This window comes from Kogia breviceps, chromosome 13 (genome assembly GCF_026419965.1).
Source record: "Kogia breviceps isolate mKogBre1 chromosome 13, mKogBre1 haplotype 1, whole genome shotgun sequence".
In the NCBI taxonomy this organism is placed as follows: domain Eukaryota; kingdom Metazoa; phylum Chordata; class Mammalia; order Artiodactyla; family Physeteridae; genus Kogia; species Kogia breviceps.
In genome coordinates, this window is record NC_081322.1 from 67539531 (window position 1) to 67562508 (window position 22978).

The 22978-nt window shown below is 42.8% G+C and overlaps 1 protein-coding gene across 1 annotated transcript; it reads right to left on the minus strand.

Moving 5' to 3' along the window:
- Positions 1–14778: 14778 nt before the first annotated feature.
- Positions 14779–17680, minus strand: CITED2 (Cbp/p300 interacting transactivator with Glu/Asp rich carboxy-terminal domain 2). The gene is made up of 2 exons (XM_059083417.2): positions 16925–17680; positions 14779–16464 (listed from the first exon to the last, which is right to left on the minus strand). Exon 2 carries the CDS (start codon positions 16454–16456, stop codon positions 15638–15640), a length of 819 nt encoding a protein of 272 aa, XP_058939400.1. The 5' UTR covers positions 16457–16464; positions 16925–17680; the 3' UTR covers positions 14779–15637.
- Between the last annotated feature and the right edge of the window lie 5298 nt (positions 17681–22978).

The following is a 22978-nucleotide window of genomic DNA, read 5'->3' on the forward strand; positions in this document are numbered from 1 at the left end:
TCTCATTTATTCATGACACATCATTCCTGCAGATAATATTGTTCATTGTTAAAAGGATAGATTATTTAAAATTTTCTTTTTTTCCCCAACTGTAAATATAATATATGTACATTATAGAAAAACTGAAAAGTACATACATCAAATAGAAAGAACTCTAAATTCCGTTGTTCAAAAACTACTGTATTTTGGCATATTCATTTTCAGACTTTTATCAACACATATCTTTACCAGGTTGAGCTCAAACAGTAAAATGGATTTTTATTCTGAATTTCTTAAAATTTTGTCACAGCATTTCTACTTTGCATTAAAATCCGTTAATGCATCATTTCCGATGACTATATAATATTCCTTTCATGTCTAAACCATGATTTACTGAACCATCCCCTTGTAAGTGGACATGTAGATTATTTCCAAAAGGTTTTCACTACATAAAATTCTGCAACAAATATTGTAATGCATAAATGTTTCTCCATATTTTGGACTGCTTTCTTAGAAGAGATTCACAGAAGGAAAACAGATAATTTAAAAGGTAGGAGCATTTATACAATCATAGGGACACCTTTAAAATAGTCAGTAGTTTTAAGCAAACACAGGAAACATCTAATCTGCTTAATATTCTCCTATGAGCTCTTGGGGGGGTTTAAAATGTTTTTGTCTTTTTATGTAGCAGTCAAAAAAAAATTTGAAAGTAACTTTTATGTGATCAGGACTCATTGCATGGAACAATATCTCATTGGTAGGACAATAATAACATGCCCAGCATTTCCACACTGCCGATTATAGCAGGTCCTTCTTTTTTTTTTTTTAAATTAATTAATTAATTTTATTTTTGTCTGTGTTGGGTCTTCATTGCTGCGCATGGGCTTTTTCTAGTTGCAGCGAGCCGGGGCTACTCTTCGTTGCGGTGTGTGGGCTTCTCAGTGCAGTGGCTTCTCTTGTTGCAGATCACGGGCTCTAGGCATGTGGGCTTCAGTAATTGTGGCACACAGGCTCAGTAGTTGTGGTTGCAGGCTCTAGAGCGCAGGCTCAGAAGTTGTGGCGCACGCGCTTAGTTGCTCCGCGGCATGTGGGATCTTCCCGGACCAGGGCTCAAACCCATGTCCCCTGCATTGGCAGGCGGATTCTTAACCACTGCACCACCAGGGAAGTCCCCTTAGTAGGTTCTTAATGTTCGAGAGAGATACATCTGAACTCATCTGGAATCCTTCAAGTTACAAACCTATTTTAACATATCGGTTTTTTCCCCCAGAAATTTCCATATTTGCACTGGCTAAAGTACTTACTGAAATAGTTTCTTTAATCACTTTTTCTTCCCTCCACGTTGAATAAATATGGCAGAATCATTTACAAAACAGAGTCACTAGTCACTGCCAAATTCAACATTCCACTCTTTAATGTATTCAAAACTTATTTTTTCTCACAAATAATTATCACTTTCTAAGCCCTCTTTACTTTCTTTTCAGTTTTTCCAACAGCAGCTGTAGATGGCTTGCTTTGAGGGGTCCGTGTTTAACAAAAAAAGTTTTTATTGCTCAACGTGAATTTTTGCCTATGAGAAGGGAACCACAAAGCCTGTAGAAGATACAGTTATTGGACAGTCCAGGAGCTCAGGCACCAGCTGAGTGACTATCTTGGGTGCTGTCCTTAAACATCCGCTAATTCAAAATGACAATCTACTATCTATGTCAAGGACTTTCAGGAATTACATGTAAATGCATAACCACGAACATTAAATCCATACATTCCAGGGATCCCCTGTGATCTTTCAAAACACATTAATAAGCAGGACAGTTATAATTTTCCCTTTCGTCTAAAGGAGGACGTTAAAGCCAGTAAGGACATAATTGTCTTGGCCAAGGTCATATAGTCCATAAATGAGGCTGCTGGGATGAGACTGAGATTCAGGAATAGAACACTTTAGAAATTGAATCTTCATTATATACATGAGCAGATGGAATGGAGCTGAGTAAGACATTATTCCTGAGCATCAGTGTGATGTAACTATAGGTGGAAACAAAAGTAGACAAGAGAACAGGAAATCAAATCATCCTACAGAGTAATTATTACAGAATAATGTCTGCACAAGAGATGACCTCAGTTCACTCATGAAGGGAAGAGAAAGTGAACTGATATTTTTGCCATATGCTGGCTGCAAACATGTAGAGAAAATAGCAAGCTGCTGTTAGCTGAAGGTGCATCGCAGGAGCTCGCAGCACAATTTCTTTTCCCGTCAGCTTTCACCCCTGCCCCCACTTCTCCTCCACAAGGGATCTGCCAGAGTAGACATGTTTTAAAATAAGTGTATCGCAGTTAAGAATAGAATGTTATGCTGTAGAGCTGAGTAGAAAAGGAAAGGAGTTTCTGATAGAATCTAGTTTTTATCACTTGAGGAATCGTGTAATTGTAAATAGTATCCTAGATAGTAGTTAAAGATTTTATTATCTAGAATGCAGTACATATTTATCTGTTCAAATATGAGTATAATTAATTGGACAAACTTCTCTCTTTCTAATTCAAGGCTTTTATTCAAATGCATTATTTCTGAGTAATATATGCAATGATACAAATTCTGCTTGATTAAGCTTGATTGACTTTTACTGAGTCCAAAGCTAATTGTGCTGCTAGAACTAAAAATATAAATTCTCTTATTACAAACAGAAACCATAACTCTCACTTGGGAGCATTAAGAGACAGAGCCGCATGAATAGTCTGTGTAAAACTGAAGAGTTTGTAGGGATGCTGTGGTAGTCAGAAGATTTCTTTTTTTTTCTTTTTCTTTTTTTTTTTTGGCGGTATGCGGGCCTCTCACTGTCGTGGCCTCTCCCGTTGCAGAGTACAGGCTCTGGACGTGCAGGCTCAGCGGCCATGGCTCACGGGCCCAGCCGCTCTGCGGCATGTGGGATCCTCCCGGACCAGGGCACGAACCCGCGTCCCCTGCATCGGCAGGCGGACTCTCAACCACTGCGCCACCAGGGAAGCCCAGAAGATTTCATTATAATCCCACCTCTATCAAGTAGGACCTCTGGACTTGAGTTTCTCCATCTGTGAAAGAGGGACACAAGGATATTTACTCTTCCTACCTCCCAGGATGATGTTGAGGATCAAATAAGGTGAGGTTGATGTCTATAAAACACTATAGTGATTGATGTAAGATTGTCAGTGTTGAGATGATCATTACTGACTGTAGAAAAGCCTTCTTTCTCCATAGATTATTTGTGAAATGGGAATGTGGTTGGTCCACATTGGCCATTCACAGTGTGTGAGAGATTAGATTCTGGCAAATGGGAAAAGGACAAGCTTTTTTCCTTAAGAACTGTTCTAGACCAAAGAAGAATTCCTAGTAGGGTCTTATATTTTTGCTTTGGTCGATTAGTCTATATTTTGATATGAAATGTAGAAGATGATAAAGTGGGTTAATGAGTAGAAGAAAAATGACAGTGGTCAATGTGGCTTGGCCTCAAATAAATTTCATGGTCTGTCTCAGTTCACCTATCCCTTCCTATTCATTCACTCACTCATTTATTCATTGAATGAATATTTGTGAATCATACCCTATATGCCAATTTTGGCTTCCTTTTCGTTTTCTTCATTTGAGCGCATCGCTAAGCTATAGGAAGATGACCGCTTAAGCTGCATGTCTCCAGTGAGATTGTGAGTTCCTTAAGGGTAGGAGATATGCCTTATACTTTTACTCTGTCCTCTATCATAATGCTTAGCAGAGTGCTAGGAAAATATAAGAAGCCATTAAGTAGTTATTGGGTTTTTCTTAAAACCACATAATACTTTTGTGGTTTGATAATTTTTGAAAAGCACTGCCTTGCAGGTTGGGTTTCTTAGGGGATGGCCTCTGAGTTGGAGATTAGCACCTCCACACTGGGAAGTGGCTGGGGGGGATGCTGTTGGAAACAGTGTCTATGGAAGCAAGGGGCAGGAAGCAGATTGGGCCGAAGAGAAGATGGGCTGCGGTGCAGCCTGGGTAAAGTCCTCAGCTCACCCCATGGGACGCTCTGGAGCTAGGATGGCCTTTCCAGGGTTGTTCTGAGTTGGGGTCAGAGAGCCATGCCTTTATCCGAGTCATTGGAGGCAGGCTGCCTGGGAGAAGGGAATGATCTTGGGCAAGGCGACCAGGAATTCTGAAAGAGCTGTGGGCCGCCTGCTGGCCGCATTCCTGGCAACTGAGGGAATAAGTTCTTTCAGTCCTGGAGGGAAGCTTGGGCAGCACATCACGGTGTCCGTTGCTCATTGTAATATTGGTGCCAAGGATGTTAGAAACTTCACCTGGGGAGGAAAAAGGTGAAATTTAATACTGACACATTATAGACCTCATATTTTTCATGGAAAAGGTCATTCTCGTGTCACTCACTAGTGTAGGTATAAAATAAAATTCCCCCAAACATGTATTTCAACGAAACATTTAAAAAATTTTGTGTCAGTGAATGTTAGTATGTATTAGTCAGGATGATTTTGTTTCATGTGATTGAATCTAACTCAGATTAGTTCAGGGACAGGAAAATGTATTGTCTCATGTAGCTAAACTTCAGGAAAGGCAAAGTTGCAGCTAGACTTCAGGGACTCAGATGAATGATAGTAGATCACTTTTTTGGTCTCTGCTTTTCTCTTCATATTGTCTTTACTTTGCCAGACTAGCTCCTTTAGTACAGCTGGCGCTATGGCTAACAGCAGTTTCCAGGCTTATAGTTTCATCACTAGAGAAAAATTAAAACGTGACCTCTCTGTTGTTAAACTCCTTGGGAAAGGTTTTTATTGAGTCAGGTGTTATCCATGGACCAGTCGGCTGCAGCCAAGTGGGTAAGTTATAATGATTAGACCAACTGAGTCTATCTGGGCAACCCTAAATAAACAAGCATGGTCATCAAGCAAGATCATGGGAGTTCTATGTGGATATATTACTGGAATGGAGAAAGGGGCATTTTGTGGAAGGGTAGAGCAAGCAATGAGTAGATAGAACAAAGGATGTCATGTAGTAGATTTCTCTTTCTTCCCCCCCGGCCCCCGTTTCAATCTTACCAGACTAATTTTATATTCTTTTTGGGGTTTGGCATATGGACCAATGCATTTTATCATGGAAATAGACCACAGGGCTATCAGTAATCTGTTCATAAATATTAGGTTCTCTTCACTTTGCACTGAGATTAATCACCTGCCTACAGTACATGATTTTCTTGGTTCAGAGAAATTGTTGATTAATCATATTAACAAGGGGATTTTTGAAATGAAGACATAAATGATTATATATTTCTTTTTAAGAGGATATTTATTTATATTAGCAAATGTCACTTTATAGAAGACATTTCAACCTTTATTAAATAAACCTGCTCTGAGTGATTTATAACATAATTTTGTTGGCGATATATCTTTATTACATTAAAGTAGACTTTATTTGAAAATATAAAAACTTTAAAAATAGTGCTTCTCAGTTCCAGCAAATATCCATGCCTTGAAACAAAAATTTCAGAAAGGGTCAGCTTAGCTTTGAACTCTTCTAGTGATGGAGTTGCTGGCCTACTCCACCCTGGGTTAATATTAGTTTGAGTTAATTGTGTTAATTCCATCCCATGGTAAAACCAATCCCAGTCATTGGTTGCTCCACAAAAGGGAATGTGACACAATACACTGAGGGAAGGAGTGCTTCTGTGAAGTTTTCTTTTCCCTTTAAGAAAAAAGAAAAAAGAAAGCCACAGAAAGAGACAGCCATTCTTTTGGACATTGTTGGGTCCATACATCATGTAAGTTCTGCTAATGTTACCTGTCACCAGTCTAAGGTGAGGCCAGCACTGAGGACAGCCCAGCAGAGAGATGAAAAAACCCCAGGTCCTTGTTGACATTATTAAATTAGTGAATTAACCAATGTGCCACAATGTAGGGAGGTCTCTCAGAGAGGAAGACACTTGAGATGGATTTTGCAGCGCACCTCAACAATGGGATGAAGATGAAAAGGACCTTCCAGGCACAGGGAAGAACATATGCAGAGGCACAGAGTGACTAAATAGGTGTTCAACTTAAACTCACTCAAGTTAGAAGAAATAAAGACAAGTCTGGGCATATTTCATAGGAATTATATGTAGCCGACAGCTGGGGGTGCTGGGTGCTGAATCAGGGAATTCAAAGGACAGATGGACCTTCTCTCTCCATCTGTATTTGGGGTTATATGGCCTCTTAGTATTGCTTTCTTCTGACCAGGTGTTCCACTCCTCTGGATTCATGGAATTGGCTAGTGCGGTGAGGTGAGAAGCTTGGGGAACACCAACTCTCCTGCTAGTTTCTCTGGTCTTCAGTATAAGTACAATATATGGCCCCAGAAGGACATCTCAGGCTCACATCAAGATAATTTCAGGGACTTCCCTGGTGGCTCAGTGGTTAAGAATCCGCCTGCCAGTGCAGGGGACACGGGTTCGAGCCCTGGTCCGGGAAGATTCCACATGCCGCGGTGCAACTAAGTTCATGAGCCACAACTGCTGAGCCCGCGCGCCAAAAAAGAAAAAAAAAAAAAAAAAAAAAAAAAAGATAATTTCAGGGCTTCCCTGGTGGCGCAGTGGTTGAGGGTCCGCCTGACGATACAGGGCACATGGGTTCGTGCCCCGGTCCGGGAAGATCCCACGTGCCGCGGAGCTGCTGGGCCCCGTGAGCCGTGGCCTCTGAGCCTGTGCGTCCGGAGCCTGTGCTCCGCAACGGGAGAGGCCCCAACAGTGAGAGGCCCGCGTACCGCCAAAAAAAAAAAAAAAAGATAATTTCAGTTTAAGCACCACTGTGATCTGACTATAGTTTCTCTGTTGGAATTTTCCTGGTCAGCCGATGTGCTAGCCTTCAGACCGCTATCTGGCTGTAGTCCAGTCCACCAAAGTTTAAGGTAAGAGCGAAGGGCCTACGAAAGACATTGAACTGGACAGGCTTGAGAGGCAAGAGGAGAAACAGGAGAGAGGAATGATTTAAGCGTCAGAGGAAGGTAGGAAAAGGGTTAACGACCTGCAATTATCTTTCTGACTGATATACATTCTTACCACTCAAAACATTCCTGTAGTTTTAAAGCTGTCCTCTCTCTAGAATTTCTCCCTTAAGGTATAAATGTCCCCAGCAGGGCAGAAAATTGAGCCACTGGTACCTGAGTGAATGGAAGGCAGGATGAGAGCACTTCAAAAAGGGAGGAGCATTAGGGTAAAAAAGTGGAGGATTGCTCAAAGACACACCTTTTGTCAATTTGTAATTTTAGAGTGTAGTGAGCAACGGTGCCTGGGCAGAGTGTTATCGAAGTGTCCTTGGCATGTCTTTAGTTTTGAAGGTTATAGTAGGTCACATGGGATATTGTATGTTTCAATAACATGAGCAGCAGTGGAGGAGGGGCGATTTCTTTAGGCATGTGACACTGTAGTCTAGCAGTTGCCCGGGAGAAAAATGCAATGGTGGACTTAACAGACCTTTAGCTACACCTAGTGGCCAAGTAGGGAAAGGAGCAAATATTTTATTGTAATATTGTATCATGGTTCTTTAGCTAAGTTACTTTTATAATCAGTTAAGAATTATTTCTTGGGTAGTTACAAATTATGCTCTACAATTCCCACTGTATAATTATTTTTGATTAGTCTATTAGTTTATCGTCTAGCTAAATAACTGATTCTCCAAACTGGAGGAATGTTGTGGGGGGAAAAGAGAGAGACCGTGGGTTGGGAAGTTGAGGAAAGGGAAGTCAGTGGGCGTAGCGGCGTGCCTCCTACCTCCATGGTAACTCTTAAGGACCAACTTACAGTGTTTGACACCTGCTAGATTCCTCTACTTTAGCATTATGTATAGAATTGTCTCTTTGAGAAAATAAACAATGATAGCCGTGATGATGATGATGATTGTGGTTCAGGAAGAGTTGTCTGAAGGAAAGAGAGGGTAAATATTTGAGAGTCTGTTATTTATGAGGTTGGAAAAAATAAACTTAATCTGTAAGAAAATAGAACAGAATCTGAAATATAGACCTGATCAAATTATTTTCAACAATGTTATATAGTCACCTGTATCTTTGCAAGTACATGTACTAGAAATATTTTGTGGGTGGCAATTTTTTGGTGTTTGCTTACAGATAGGGAAATCTCAGTAGCAACACTTTTGGTCGTTTTGACACTGAAGTGGAACATTTACAGGCGTGATTCCAACCCTTGGAGAGGTGACTCGACTGGATCAGGTCTGTGGCTCACCCCCAGGCTCACAGTTAGCTTGGAGAAAGAACAGCAAGAAATGATATTTCGAAGGGGTTTTATAACATCTTACTCCAACTTTCATGATAGGAATGGGTTTATGTTTCCTTCATGAGAATTCAAATACAGGATGTATTAATTAAACATACACCTTCATTTTACTGATGGAGAAACTTGAGCCAATAGTGATTAAATTACCCAGCTATTTGGTTGCAGAGCTAAGGCTGCAACTCAATGGTTTTTACTCCTGATCTGCTATTCTTTTTACTCCAACTATTAATGGAAGAGTTCTCCATTTCAGTAGAAGACCAAAGCAAAAGGAAGTGGGCTTACACCTACATCAAGAAAGTTTCGATAGATTGAGGGAGATTAAGTGTAAAATAACTAAATACTGTATTTCCTTTATGGTAAGATGTTTATTTTTCATATATTATTATTCTTAAATCAGCCTGAATCTTATAATTAATGTAAAATCATAGTTGCTCCCAGGCAGTGTGTGTAGTTGTGATATGGTCATCTTTACATGGAAGAATTTAGCCACTGACATTTTCACTTACTAGATTATAGAATTGACAAAGCTAAGGTGTTGGCTTAATTTCTGAAAGAAAACTATTTACTATCCAGCAATATGTAATTCAATTAAGAAGAAAAACAAAATTAGTTCAAATCACTGGTATTCTTTCATTTGACGTCAAGTGCTAACGTGGTGAAGGTGTTAGGAAAGAATTCAGCAGACTCATCATCCGTGCTATTCTTGCACTGGCAGGGGCCACACTTCAGTTGGAAGAAGCTTCATTATGGGTTTGAAAAAAAATGTAGACCCAAATCTTGTGAATCCCAAAAGGAAGTGGTATGTAATTGTATGGATAGATACATGTCATAGTTGTGTTAGTATAGTTTACAGTTTGTGTACATATAATATAGTGGGTTTTTCCCTGAAGCACTCTTATTAAGTTGTCTCATCATCTTACAATCAGTGACATCTAAGAATAGGAGTAATTTGGTTTAGAACAGCAGTGTTATGTATTAGAAGGAACCCTGTCTTGGAAGCTAGATCTGTGAAACCACTCAGCCTCCTACTGGCTGTTTTGCCCTTGAGCAATTCCCTTCCTCTTTAAATAGCAGTTTCCTTATCTAAAACTGAAATAATGGTTTGTACCTTGCAAGAATACTGTGAGGATTAAATAAGATTATGTATGTAAAGAGCCTACCACAACGCCTGCCACGTTGCAGGTACTCAGCAAAGTCAGCCCAGCCACTGGAAACTCATCTCAACAAAATGATTTCAGTAATGCTGGCTGAAGGGTGCATTTCTCTGATTTGGTCCCATGTAGTCTAAACAGTATTTCTCACCATTTCAAAATCCATGCCCCATTAGTCAAGAAGATTTTTCAAAGTCTTCTACGTTATGTTTTACAGAAAGGATGATGTATTTAAGCATTTTCCCCAATATATAATAGTATAGAATATGTTTTTTTCAAGTTTCTGCCCTGATTTACCCTCTTCCTATTCTGATCTGCCTCCTAGAGGGGTAGCCCCACCCAGCTAAGAGTCATTGCTCTAAAACATGGTATCAGACAGGGAGACCTAAGAAAGATTTACATATTTATTTTAGGTTCACATTAGGAGTACAGAAGTTCAATCACTTTTTACCTCCTGGCCTCATCGTCCGTATATTTGCTAAACACATTGGGTAAAGAGAAGAAACGTGGAACTAGCCATCATCCTGCGTATCCTCCTTCAGAGTCAATCCAAATAAATGTAATGGGACAGTATTTACAAGGTGACCTATCGATGTTTATGCACAATTTTACTACTGTGTGTTTGTCAGCATGGAGTTATTAACTGTCAGAAAGCCAAGAAAAAAAAAATTTTTTTTAAAAAAGCTAGGATACCAGAAATTAAAAAAAGCTCTGTGGGCCAAGCTGCCTAAAGAAATACAAGGTATACCAGTCCCTAGGGAGATACAAAGAGAAAAGCCTTCAGTAGCCCCGATCACATTTCCGTCACTCCGGGATACTGTCTCCTACAAGTGTTCACAAAATAATATCACGACCTGGAGTTGGCTGTCCTGTGATGACTTTTTCTGATTTTCTGCTAGCTGGACTTTCGCTCAAGCCGAAAGCTTGCTTCCCACCCAGCCTTCAGAACGGATTGACAGGATTCCTCTAGCACTATTAACTTTCAAAGCTGCTCATCTATTTGCATATCTCCTGCAAGCCTTGCCACACCAACCTGGTCTTGCCACACAGGCTGCTTTGGAGCCAGAATTCCTTGTCTGCTTTGTTCAGCAACCCGAAATGTACTCAAGGAACCCCTCTCCTTGAGAGGGAAGAAAGGGAAGGATTCCAGGGCGGAGCACAATGGCCAGGCCATGGGAAAATTCCAGGAATCCTGTGAGCCCCCCTCCTCACCCCACGTCGCGCCCTGCCTTACTAATCTTTCGGATTAGTTCAGCCTAATGAAAACCAACAACATAATAAAGCAAGTAATGATACTCATCGTTTGTCTTGCATCTGCTTTGTTTCATTCTGCATGCCTTGGTTTAGCCAAGCAGAATTCTCCAGAAGCCCTACCAACCAGCTCCTGGGACTGACAACTTTATGCTCACCTTAGGGAAAGAACTAACTGATAAGGACCCAACCACTAAAAACTCATTGTCTGTTCATAGAAAATATGGGGTGATGGGGGTTGGTTGATATTCTCTCTTTCCCGAGGACCATGGGTTTGGTTCCTCGACACAGTAGACCCCTATTTCTCTTAACTTCTCTTTATTATGTTCACAAATAGCAAAATACTATAGAAATTCACACCAGCAGCTCTTAGAATAGTTTCAATTCATTATTTAGCATTAGTTATGAAGTTAAGTCTTCCTGTGAAGGGGAAAACATTCTTTACTTCAGGTGTCGATTTTTAAAAAAAATATAGGTGGGTCTTACTATAAGGCAAACTAAAACTCTTTATGAACAGTACACTATATGTTACAAAATGTCCTTATATTGTTTTTTCTAATTTAAATAAATATGACTACCAGGGAAAAAAATCATTTTTCTCCTTGTTGGATGAAAATAGGTCAAGTAATTTAAGCCAATCCATTGCAATTAAAATTCTGACATTGCCATTGTTCCTTCTGTTCTGCGGGGGGAAAAGACAAACAGAACACATGATAATAGGGGTTCATTGGCGAAGTTACTTGATGTTACTACCTATGGGTCTCTCTGGCTTCACCCTGCCCAGGAGCTTCATTCTGATGATAGTAGTATAAGTACCAAAATGATGAATACCATCTCTGAGGCTGTCTCTCTCTTGTGCCCGTAAAACAATAGAAGAGAGGAGAAAATTGCCGGTGGCCTGAGTCCCAAATTCCTTGAATTCTACATTTATTTATTTTGGGGAGATAATGTTATCTGCCAAGTTGATTTTAAAGTAAATTTTACTGAATCAATTAGGCAGCAACTCTCAGTCTCATTAAACATCCTGTGGCCCTTTTCACAAGATTAGAGCCTGTGGCTTGATCACATTCCAACGTAGGTAATTTCATTCTGCATTCCTGGAGATTCTCCTCCACCTTTCTAACCCTGTACATCAAATGCATTATTATTTGCACTGATCCCAAATCGACAATTCTGTTGTGAGGGTGAAGAGTGTGTCACCTTTAACTGACAGGCTAAAAAGCATTGCTTTTAGTAAGAAAATCCCTTAGCCGATGCCTATTTTGAAATTTCAAGTATGTACATTTAATCATAAGTTAAGGTCTTTGGTAATAAGTAAAACGCTCTTATTTTCATAATGGGTGTTTATTCTGGAATCTCCTTTGATAGAAAATTTGTTTCTCAAGTATATGCTGTTTGCTTCAAGAGAGAAAATGAAGTCTTCAGAAATGGTAAAAAACAAACAATAAAACAAACAAAAAAACCCTTCTTAAGCCAAGAGCTTTTCTTTGACCTTCTAAATAAATTCCACAAGGGGGCGAAAACACCTAATGGTCCAGGACCGTAAGGTTTATACTTCAAAGCTGGCCACCCGTAATAGATTAGTGGATTAATATTTTGCTCTAAAGGATCTGGCCTTTAATGTTGATATCAATTTATTGCTATCCCAGTTTACAGTAGTAAAAGTCTTGGAGACCATAAACTTCACAGTAGATGTCAGCCTTCTGGTACTAGTGCTTTAGACAAGCACCCCATAAACAGCAGGGATTAGGTAACTGTTCTTCAAACGCCCATCCATAGCTGTAACGTCTTTATCAGCTCCAGCAAGGATAGTGCCACCAGGATTTTTAGTAGCCACAGCAGAGGTATAAGTTTTTTATAATGTGTTCTTCTTTTTCTGATGTGTCTCTATGATAGTTTGCTGTGGCTTATCAGTGATCTCTTCTTGAAAATCAAGAGTGACTAATTGTGAGCAAAGCTTAAAGAATAGAAGCTCTCTTGTACCATATTAGAACTTTTTGAAAAACGGCCAAGGTACAGAGGTCAAATTTCCCCATATGCTACAAGCAACTTAGTAGGAAGCAAGACCGCTAAAGGTTTTGCAAATGTCTGCCAGTAGCCCGGTGATCTAGGTCACTGTACAGGTTTCATTAATCAGGTTGTTCAAACAAGGAGTTATTTTTCCCTGCTTAAGAGACCTGCAGATATCACGTCGAATCTGCTCAATTGTTGATAATGAAAGAGTTTTAATGAAACAGAGATCATTCAAACGAAGGGGACGGGAGAGTTTGTACTGAAGAGAAATTGTGCTTTTAACCCAGCTTTTCCTGTTGAGTCCCCTGTTCTGGCAGAGATAGGCTCAGGATCTAATAATAGTTCCTCCGGCTCTGCATCTCCACATACGTGTTCCGGCGTTAGAGCAGCAGGAGGAATTTAGTGACAGAGCAGGTGTTGTGGCTTATTCCCTGGCAGAATAAATGGCGAAGGGTGGTGGCAAGGCAGTTCTCCTGATTCTTTCTTTATGCAAAAAAAAAAAAAAAAAAAAAGAGTGCCTCCAATGGCCTTCCTTTTTATTTTCTTCCTGGCACAAGTGGAAGAGAACTAGAATTGTTGTATTAATATGTATGCAAACATATTTTTTCACTTGAACCTCTGGAAAAAAAAAAAAAGAAGACAAAGGAAAAAAAAAACTTGCTGTGAAAATGCTTAGCCAGGAAGATTTACTGCTGATTGCAGATTTAGTATTGACATGTCTAAGTGGAAGAAAACTTCAGTTTTAACTATTAATGTGGAAAATCTGGATCAGCCTTTAAAATGGAGTAAAGAGCTTTGAACGATGTATTTTCAGAGAAATTTACTTACAACATAATTTTTAATAAGGAAGTGTCAATTAAGAGGTATAAAAAAACCCAGTGGAGTATGCATCTTAATTTTAATGGCCTGCCTTGGAAATAGAATTATAGAATGTAGGTGATCTGAATTATACTGAAATCAGCTTTTATGCCAGACTCAGTGTAATTTAACACTTTTATATACCCTCCTCTCCTGATTTTTTTATTATGAAATATGGGATCTAAGATTAGAATTTAATAGTCTAAATGAAATGCTCTTTTACAGGATTATTTGTGAGATTTTTCACAACCTACATTTCTGTACTCCTCCAGTAGGTTATATACAAGACCGTATTTTTTCACGAGTGTACCGTGTGTTGCTCTTATAAGCTAGGAAAACATGAAAGGGAAAACAAAATTCTTTCTTCTTCTAACTGGGATCATTTGAGATTTTAACAATATCACTTTTTCCTTTGCTTGATTATATAAGGCAAAACTTGACACCTACTTGACTGTAGTTATGTCTTCTTGATAACGCATCCAGGTAAAATTTAAAAGGATCTTATCCTCATGTCCTTTGCACCCAATGCCTGTAACAGTAAAAGCTCAGAATTCTGGAAAACAGGGCATGCTTGAGAGGGAACATCTTTGTAAAGACTGTAATTTGACCTTTGCGTCAACCTTGCTGAGTAAATTTTAAATATTATAAGAGAACAAAATGGAAAGCCTCAAGGTGGAATTCCACCCCCTCTTCTTCTTAGAACTATAAACCAGCCAGAAGCTTTTTCAGAGATTAAGCTAGAAAATGTGTGCCTGTCTTTAATACTTTTGCTGAGAAATAAAATTCGTCACTAGAGATGAAGAAGGTAGATTTATATTTAATGCCATTCTCATCAATCTTCCAGTATTTTATTCCAGTCTACCTCCTACCTCCACCTAAGTAGTTGAATCAGGTATAACCAGAAACACTTGATTTTTCCCTTCCCACCCTGTGAAATAATATTTATAACATTTAGTATTACAAACCTTTTAAACTCTGGAGTACACTTGAAGATGATGGCAATTAAGAAAAAAAAATGCTCTGACAACTTCGCAGCTTTTGATTAAACCACACCAAGAGGCATGTTACAGTGGTAACAATGAAGCATTATGCCAATTATGTTAAATCCTGCTCTCTGCTTTAAGCTCATCATGACCTGTTTTAGTGTCCTGTAATTTATCCTCTGGAATGCTTTACTCTCATCCATAAAGTGTTCAGAGAAAAAAAGAAAGCCACCAAAGGGAATAACCACCCCCAAATGACTTCTAGAAAACAAGTATTTCTTAACTTTTTATTGACATTGGCAAATTAAAATAGAATAAATTAACAAGTATTTTTTCAAAAAAATGTTTTGTACAAAAATACTGTCAAAATTTCCTAAAAAGCTTTCAACACAGTAGTATCTTTTCATGTACTGAATATAACTATTAGCACAGTGTCAAAAATGTTGAAGACAGAAACAAAATAAAAATCTGTGAAATGTTTGCCACTGATGACATTCCACACCCTGTTATTGTCTGTACATACCGGGGAGGGGGACAGCCACCTCGAGAGTGAACAGTATGACTTTTCCTGATCCAGAATGGTTTGGCCCACATCTGTTTAATCTTCCAGTTTAGCATATTTTAAAAATTAGTCTGTACTCAAATGCATAGTTAAAAATATGAAGCGAGATGGCAGAGTTTGTGCAGTAATATCTGCCTTTCAAAGTTCATGCAACCAACTAATGTAATTTTTCCTTTCCCTCGTAAATCTGAATGCAGTTCAGTCATTTGAAACCATCTACAAAATCCACAAGATTAAGCAGTTTGCCAAGATTAATATCTAACAGTTGAGCACTGGAGAAAGTGAGGAAATAAGGAGTAAAAACAAACAACAAAAAAGACCAAGTTAACTAGATATTTCAACTACATAAGGGAGGTGAATGTCAAGGCTACAAAAACGAAACAAAAACAACAAAAAAAAGTGGCAGCAATTTTTTAAAACCAATTTGTACAAGTTTATAGTTTACTTTGTTTCCAAGTTCTCAAACCTTTCACGATCTGAAAAGTGAGATACTGTGTCTAAGGGAATGTTTTTTAATTCACACCGAAGAAGTTGGGGGATTTGATTTCTTTCGTCGGGATTTCGATCGAGTCAGCAGCTTACTCTGCTGGGCTGCTGTTTGCACACGAAGTCCGTCATAAAATCAAACTCGTTTTGCCCCAGCCAGAGTTCGGGCAGCTCCTTGATGCGGTCCAAACCCATTTCTATCACTAAGGACATAAGCACTTCCTCGTCGATGAAATCAGTGTCTATGACATTGGGCGGCAGCATTGCAGCAGGAACGTGGGCCACGGAGGCGGGCATGTTGCTGCCGCCGCTGCCGCCGCTGCCGCCGCCGCTATTGCTGCTGCCCGCGCCGCCGCCCGAGGTGCCCGCCGAGCCGCCGGGGGTGCTGCTGCCGCCCGAGCCGCCGGGGGTGCTGCTGCCGCCGCTGTGCTTGGGGTTGCAATCTCGGAAGTGCTGGTTCGTCCCGTTCATCTGGTGGCCTGCAGCAGGGTGCAAATCCGGCATGTAGTGGTTGTGGGGATAGGGGTGGTGGTTGAAATACTGGTTGTTGAGCTTCTGCAGCTGCATGCTGGCCGGCAGAGAGCCTCCCTGGCTGGCCACCGGGGGGCCCATGAACTGGGAGCTGTTAAACCTGGCCCCGGGAGCCAGCGCGCTCGGGGGGTGCCCTCCGTTCACAGTCCCCGGCCCCATCGCATGCCTGATGCCGCTCGTGGCGTTCATGTTGCTCGCGCCGTAGTGTATGTGCTCGCCCATTAACGCGTTGAAGGCGTGTTGGGGCTGCTGCTGGTGATGATGGGGGCTCGGGAACTGCCCCACACCCATGCGGTGGGCAGGGTGGTGGTGCAGCCCGTTAGTGCCGTCGGGGAAGCGCCCGTGGTTCATGGCCATCATATGGTCTGCCATTTCCAGTCCTGAAAGTGAAAAGGGCAGACTGTAACCCCGGCGCCACACGTGTCGCCCACCTCGGTGCACCCCACTTTTTCTCGGCTCTGGCCCCCAGGCTCACCCGACGCACTTCGGCTGCGAATCATCATGCCGAGGATCCCAGTAGGAGCCTGTGCATCCGGGCTCGCCACCAAGGCGGACCTGCCACCCACAACAGAGCCGCGCGCTGCACAAACAGCCCTTTCCCCTGCGATCGGGCGGGGGACCCAAGCCCACACCCCCCTCTGCTCCCCGAAGTCGCCTAATAAAGGAAGTGCCCCGTAGCTCTGCCGCGAACTTCAGGCATTAAATCAGCCCTCCTCATCCTGTTGTTGCACATCCTGTTGTTATTCCCCAGCTCCGCCTCACGCTCTTCCTCCGGGCAAACCCAGCCCTCGGAGGACTGGGCTGGCAGAAGCCCCAGCCAGTTTCGCCCGCCGCGCTTACCTTCCGTCCTTGAGATTTCTGCTCCAAAGACCGAGGGCGGGATCGTCGGGTCCAGGACCGGCTCAGCAGCACATAGAGGGGGCCTTTCTGGCGTGCAAGGCGCTCGCTATCGCGAAGTCGGCGCCGAAGTCTTGCAGCGGCTGCTAGGGCAGAATCGGAGCCGTTCCCTTTTATTTCCCCTCTGCTGCCCTCACAGCTCGGCAAGATCGCCCGGCAGCTGCCAACAATGAGCTGTGTTTCTTAGGGCTTTGGCCACAGTTAATATAAGGGATTTCAGGAAGGGCGGAGCGAGAGCCTCCGGGGAGGGTGGCGGGAAAACTCGGATTCCGGGACACCGGGCACACCGGACCGGGTCGGGCAGCCGCGTCCCCACTGCCGGAGGCACGTGCGCAGAGGCTGCGGGCCCAGGCGCCGCCCCGCTGACCCCGGATGCTGGCTTCCTCTCGGCTCACAACTACCAGGCCGCCCCCGGAGCAAGGACAGAATCCTCCCTGGACTCTCAGCCCGAAGGTAGCGCCTGCCCGGAGAGCAGCGAGGAAAACTCACCGCCCCCCTCTGGCCGGATTCCCCACCCCGAGCTCACCTAGCGATCTGTGCTGCTTTCTGTGGGAAAACGGGTTTCACCCAGCGCCCCGTCCATAGTGCCCTTCTACCTCCCCGGCTTTGCAAAAGCCTACCCAGGTTGCAAAGAATGGCTGTGTTTACCCGTGTGGGTTTTTAAGCCCCGGGCAAATAATGCCCCCTCCCCTGTGCGCGCTTTCCTAGGCTGTGCTTTTGTGTTTTTATAGGGGCAGTAGGTAAACCCGAGCTAAACATTCTGCGTGTAGATGCATTTTTTCCCCCCACTCCTTTCAAGGACAGGAGCTGGGGGCGGGGAGCGGCAGCAGCTGCAGGTGGACTGAGCGCGCTCGCGGGCCCGACCGCCTCCGCTCCAGCGCCCTGGAATCCGGGCCGTGCTTTCGGGGCCGCTCGCCGCTCCCGGGGTACGTGTGCTTCTGCTAAGTTTGCGTTTGCAGCTCTTGGTAGCTTTGGCATCCGAGCTGAGGCGTCTCTGCTCTGTAAACAAACTCAGCGATCCTCGTCCCCAGATCCACCTTTTTGCACATACGCAGTTTCTTGCTTCTGCTCTTGCCCTTGATCCGGGAGGTGGAGGTGTGTGCAAACTTGCACAGCCTCCCTCCGGGCTCTGCCTGACTGTTTGGGGTTGATTTAGAAGCGGACGGGTTTGTAATTAAGAAATTCGGGGGCTGAGTACGGCTGCTGTAGCTGGAAAAGGAAAACAAATAGATAACATGGTAATCGTTTTGTAAATAAAGTCGTTCTGGAGGTGGGCACGTAGCTGCACGTCCCGTATGGCACCGTGGCACACACTGCTGGGACTCTTCCTTTTCAGTGAAATTGCTCAGTGGGGTAATAGGCGATAATAATAACCTTGCTTCCCTGAACGCGGCACAACTAGCTTGGTCGTCCATTTGGCTCACTGACTTGCAAATAAAAGCCCTAACGCCCGTCTGGGCCACTACCCAGTCGGAGCTCTCTTGCTTTTTCAAATGGGGAAGCCGAGTTGTTTCCCCAACACCACGATGAGGCTGCTCGGAGCTTTTATATTGCTCTTTATGTGGTAAAAGTGAGTTTAGCGCTCCGAATAAGGACTTCTGTTCAGAGTTGTTTCTTCATAACTCGATATCCATTGACGACTTCCTGCTGCGAAGAGCAACTCCCCCGCCCCCCTCTTTTTTTTCTCCCTTCTTGCTCACAGGACTTCTTTAGTCCCTTCTTGAGGACTGGAAATTCGGATATATTTCCCCTTTCAGGAATTTGCTGAAGAGAGCGAATCCTGATTATTTGATTCGATTACCCCTCTGTCTTTGTCAAGTTATATGTATAGAATATTTAATATATATATTTAAACATTGTTACTGTCTTCCTCTTTTCCTTTCTTTCCTTTTGCACACTCTCCAGCATTTGTAACCGTGTATGCAATGATTTTTAAAGCTCAGAAATACTTGCTTTTTGGATACTTGTGCACAGAATACATCGCAGTTTTGGTTGCAACAATCGACTCATCTCCTGCCCACCCACCACTTTTACCTGTAGGTCATGGACTTGCAGCTACAGAATCAGAGGCTTGGAAGAGACCTGCCACTTCCTATCAGAAAATAGACTCGAAAATATTGGTCAACCCCCGACTCAAAAATTGCCAGATAGATTGTTTACTTCCCTTCCTTGTACTGCAGTGTCTTGCGACACAAAGACCAACTCTTGAATGTCTAATCTAAATTCCTCTTGCAACCATTAAGGAAAGGTGCAGCTCCATCCTGCTCCAGTGGTTCCACATACTATTGGGAAATCCCTTGAAAGGTCACCTCCCCATCCTCCACCCCTTAGAGGGAAAAGAAATTCCTTCTGGGGCCAGCTGGTTAGAACCTGGTATGCTTTGTTCATTTATTCATTCATCCAGTGAATATTTACCAGGTGCCGGGCACTTTTCCTAGCTCCTGGAGAGACAACCAAGACAGGAACTCATGGTCAAACTGTGCAGCTGGACAAACAAGCCTCGGACACACTTTTGATAAGTGTCACAACAGCATTACACACAAGCACTTCCAGGGTCACACAGGAGGGACACCTAACCTAGTTTTCGGGCCTTGGGAAGGCTTCCCAGTGGGGTGGTGATAAGTTGAGCCCTGACTATGAGTAGAAGTTAGGCCATCCCATGCCGTGGGGAGAGAAACAAGGTTGGAGAGGTAAAGGGGCTGGATCCTATGGGCACTGGTCCCCAAGCTGAGAAATTTGGGTTGTATCTTGAAGATAATGAGAAGTGAGTGAAGGCTGGTGAACCAGTGAGATGATCAAATTTTCATTTTACAGAGTTCAGGACAGTCCTGTGGAGAATGGATTGAGAAAGTAAGACCGGGGACAGGGAGTCCAGTGAGGGGGTTGTTACAGTCATCCAGGGGTAGGCAAAGCCCAGTGTAACCAGGGGTTTATCCTGTGAACCGGGGTGAGGCAGTGGTCTGCACGTGGCCCTGACCGTGCTCGATGGTTGTATTAGTTTCTTAGGGCTGCCGTGACAAAGTACCACGGACTTTGTTTACACTTCTCAGGCGTAAACAAAAGAAAATTATTGTCTCACAGTTCTGGAGGCTAGAAGTCCAAGATCAAGGTGTTGGCAGGGTAGGTTCTAAGGGCTGTGAGGGAAAATGTGTTCCGTGCCCCTCTTCTAGATTCGGTGGTTTGCTGGCCATCTTTGGTGTTTCTTGGCTTGTACAGGTATCACCCCAATCTCCGTCTTAATCCTCACGTGGTATTTTTCCCTGTGTGTGTCTCAGTGTCCAAATTTCCCCTTTTTTATAAGGGCACCAGTCATATTGGACTGGGACCTATCCTAATGACCTCATTTTAACTTGGTTACCTCTGTAAAGACCCTGACTCTAAATAAAGTCCTTTCTGAGGTACTAGACATTAGAATTCCAACATTTTTGGAGGGACACAATTCAACCCATACCAGTGTTGGAGAAACTGAATAACACAAGACCCCCGCCATTATGGAAGAAAGACGTAGCCTGGAACTTTCTTCCCAGCTCTCCTGCTAGCCTACACTTTCATTTCTTCATGTTTCTGCTGCTCAGACACCACCTCTCTGAGGTCTTCCTGATTATCCTTCCCAACTAGCAATATCCCTCTTTGTTTTCTTACACTGTTTTGATTATCCTCTTAGCATTTATCCCCACCTGACTTGTTGCATATTGAATTTTCACTGTCTTCCCCCCTGGAATGGCAGCTCCAGGAGAGCAGGGACCTTGCCTGTTTGTTTATTCAGTGTCCAAAACAAGTCTTTTACTGATTAGATTAGTGAGACGATGGATGGATGGATGGATGGATGGATGGATGGATGGATGGATGGATGGAAGGAATATAGCAGAAGTACCAAGGGAACCCAAATAAAGGGCTTAAGGGCCGGTGGTCAGGAAAGATTTTTCTGGAGAATGTTACTTTTAATGCTGGCAGTAGAGAAATCTAGTGGAAAGGAGAACGGCAGCTTACCACTGTCTGCATTGTGGCCTCTTATGGACTTGAGGAAAACTGATCTGTTCGGGAGGGATGGTTGGCTGCTGAGTATGGAGGAAGGTCCCCATTGGTGTGCAATTTTGATTGAAATTCAAATCAAATTTGAATTTGATTCACATTCAAGGCTTTTGGAGGTAAGCCTTGGGCTTCAGCTAAACTTGAGTTGAGGAAAGGCTGACTGAAGGGCCCAGCTTCAAAAAATATACGAAAGAGTTCATACCTGTGTGGTAGAGCTAGGGTGAGGCTGGGGCACAGTGTGGGGTTTAATATGGGGTCTTTTTTGTGCTTTACCTAAACGATCTCACCTAATCCTCACCTTAGCAAGTAGGGATTACTTTCATCACTTCAGGAAGGAGGACCCTGAGAGTTAACAAAACAGCCCCACCCCAGCCCCCAAACCTTTCTTCTCAGAGGGATTAGGGAAAAGGGGAGAGAAGGAATCAGTCAGAGCCAGACTCTGATTGGGCCCATTCTTCTCTTCCCCTCCTCCCAAGACCTTGACTCCAGGTCTTAGCTGGTGAGAAAAACACTGCTGCTGCTTTGTTCCACCATCCACTTGGCCGCCATAATGACACAGGACCTCTGTCTGAGCATGAAGTGTGGCAACCATCCCTATTTCTGCCTTTCTCCTTCTCTCTCCTATTCTCCCTTATTCACAGGATGGAAAATTCTGATATTTTATTGGTCTGTGGAATAACTGGGGGTAGGCAGTGTCAGTGGATCCAGATCCAGAAACTGCGGATGGACTTTAGTGGCAGGGTGAGGACACATGGTTAGTAAAGAGGCAGAAGCCCTATATACGACCTTGCATTATCTGCAAGTTGAAGAAATAATGTCCTTAAAGCAGAAACTAACACACCATTGTAAAACAGTTATACTCCAATAAAGATGTTAAAAAAAAAAAAGAAATAATGTCTTACATGTATGTGTATATGTCAAAATAGGAAATTCATATAATTTTTAAGCCTATGGATTTGGTTCTAATTAATAAAGTGCAAATTTACTGGAAATCATTACTAAACTCGGAATAGTTTTTTCTGTCTTTATGTATTTTCATATTTGATAAGAAATATAGTTATTACCATGGAGGGGGGGACAGTGAGATGTTTTTGTTTAAAAAGGGCTTTAAACTTGATGGAGTTGATTCTGTCTCACCTGAGAAGATGATTAAAGATTCTAGAACATCATCTCTGATTCAGCAGATTGGGAGTGGGGCCTGAGGATCTACATGTTTTTTAAAAATCTTCCAGTTAGCTCTCATGTTCAGCCAAGTTTGCAAACCACCAATCTTGTCCATAGGTGGGTGACAACTGGGGTTGTTCTAAAAGTGTTCACGGGTGTGGGGTAAGCCTGGTTTAGCCTCATAAAGTCCTGTTCCCCTGGATTGCTGCCCTCTGCCCCCACCCCCCATGATTGGAATTTTGCCCATCTTTGAAGGTCCAGTTCAACTGATGTCTCCTCTTTCAAGCCTTCCCTGATCCCCCAGATAGAAAGAATTCTGGCTCCCTTGGTGCTCCCAAGGCATTTTGCTCAGATCTTCCTTTATGACTTATTCTGGCTTCAGTTATGGGCATTTGTGCCCTCGTGTAGCCTTTTCTGTAATGGCAGAGGTTCCTTGGTGAGCCCCCAGGGACTACATACACAATGTCATGCATAGAGTAGCTTTTATTAGTCTGCCCGGGATGCCTTAACAAAATACTACAGACTGGGTGGCTCAAACAACAGACTTTATTTTCTCACAGTTCTGGAGGCTAGAAGTCCAATATCAAGGTGTCAGCAGGGTTGGTTTCTTCTGAGGCCTCTCTCCTTGGCTTGCGGATGGCCGATTTCTTGCTGTGTCCTCACCTGGTCTTTTCTGTATTTCCTCTGTGCTGAAGTCCCGGGTGTCTCTTTGAAGTCTGGGTGTCACGAGTCAGATTGGATTGGGACTCACCTATATGGCCTCATTTTAATTTAATCACCTCTTTAAAGAACTTATAACTA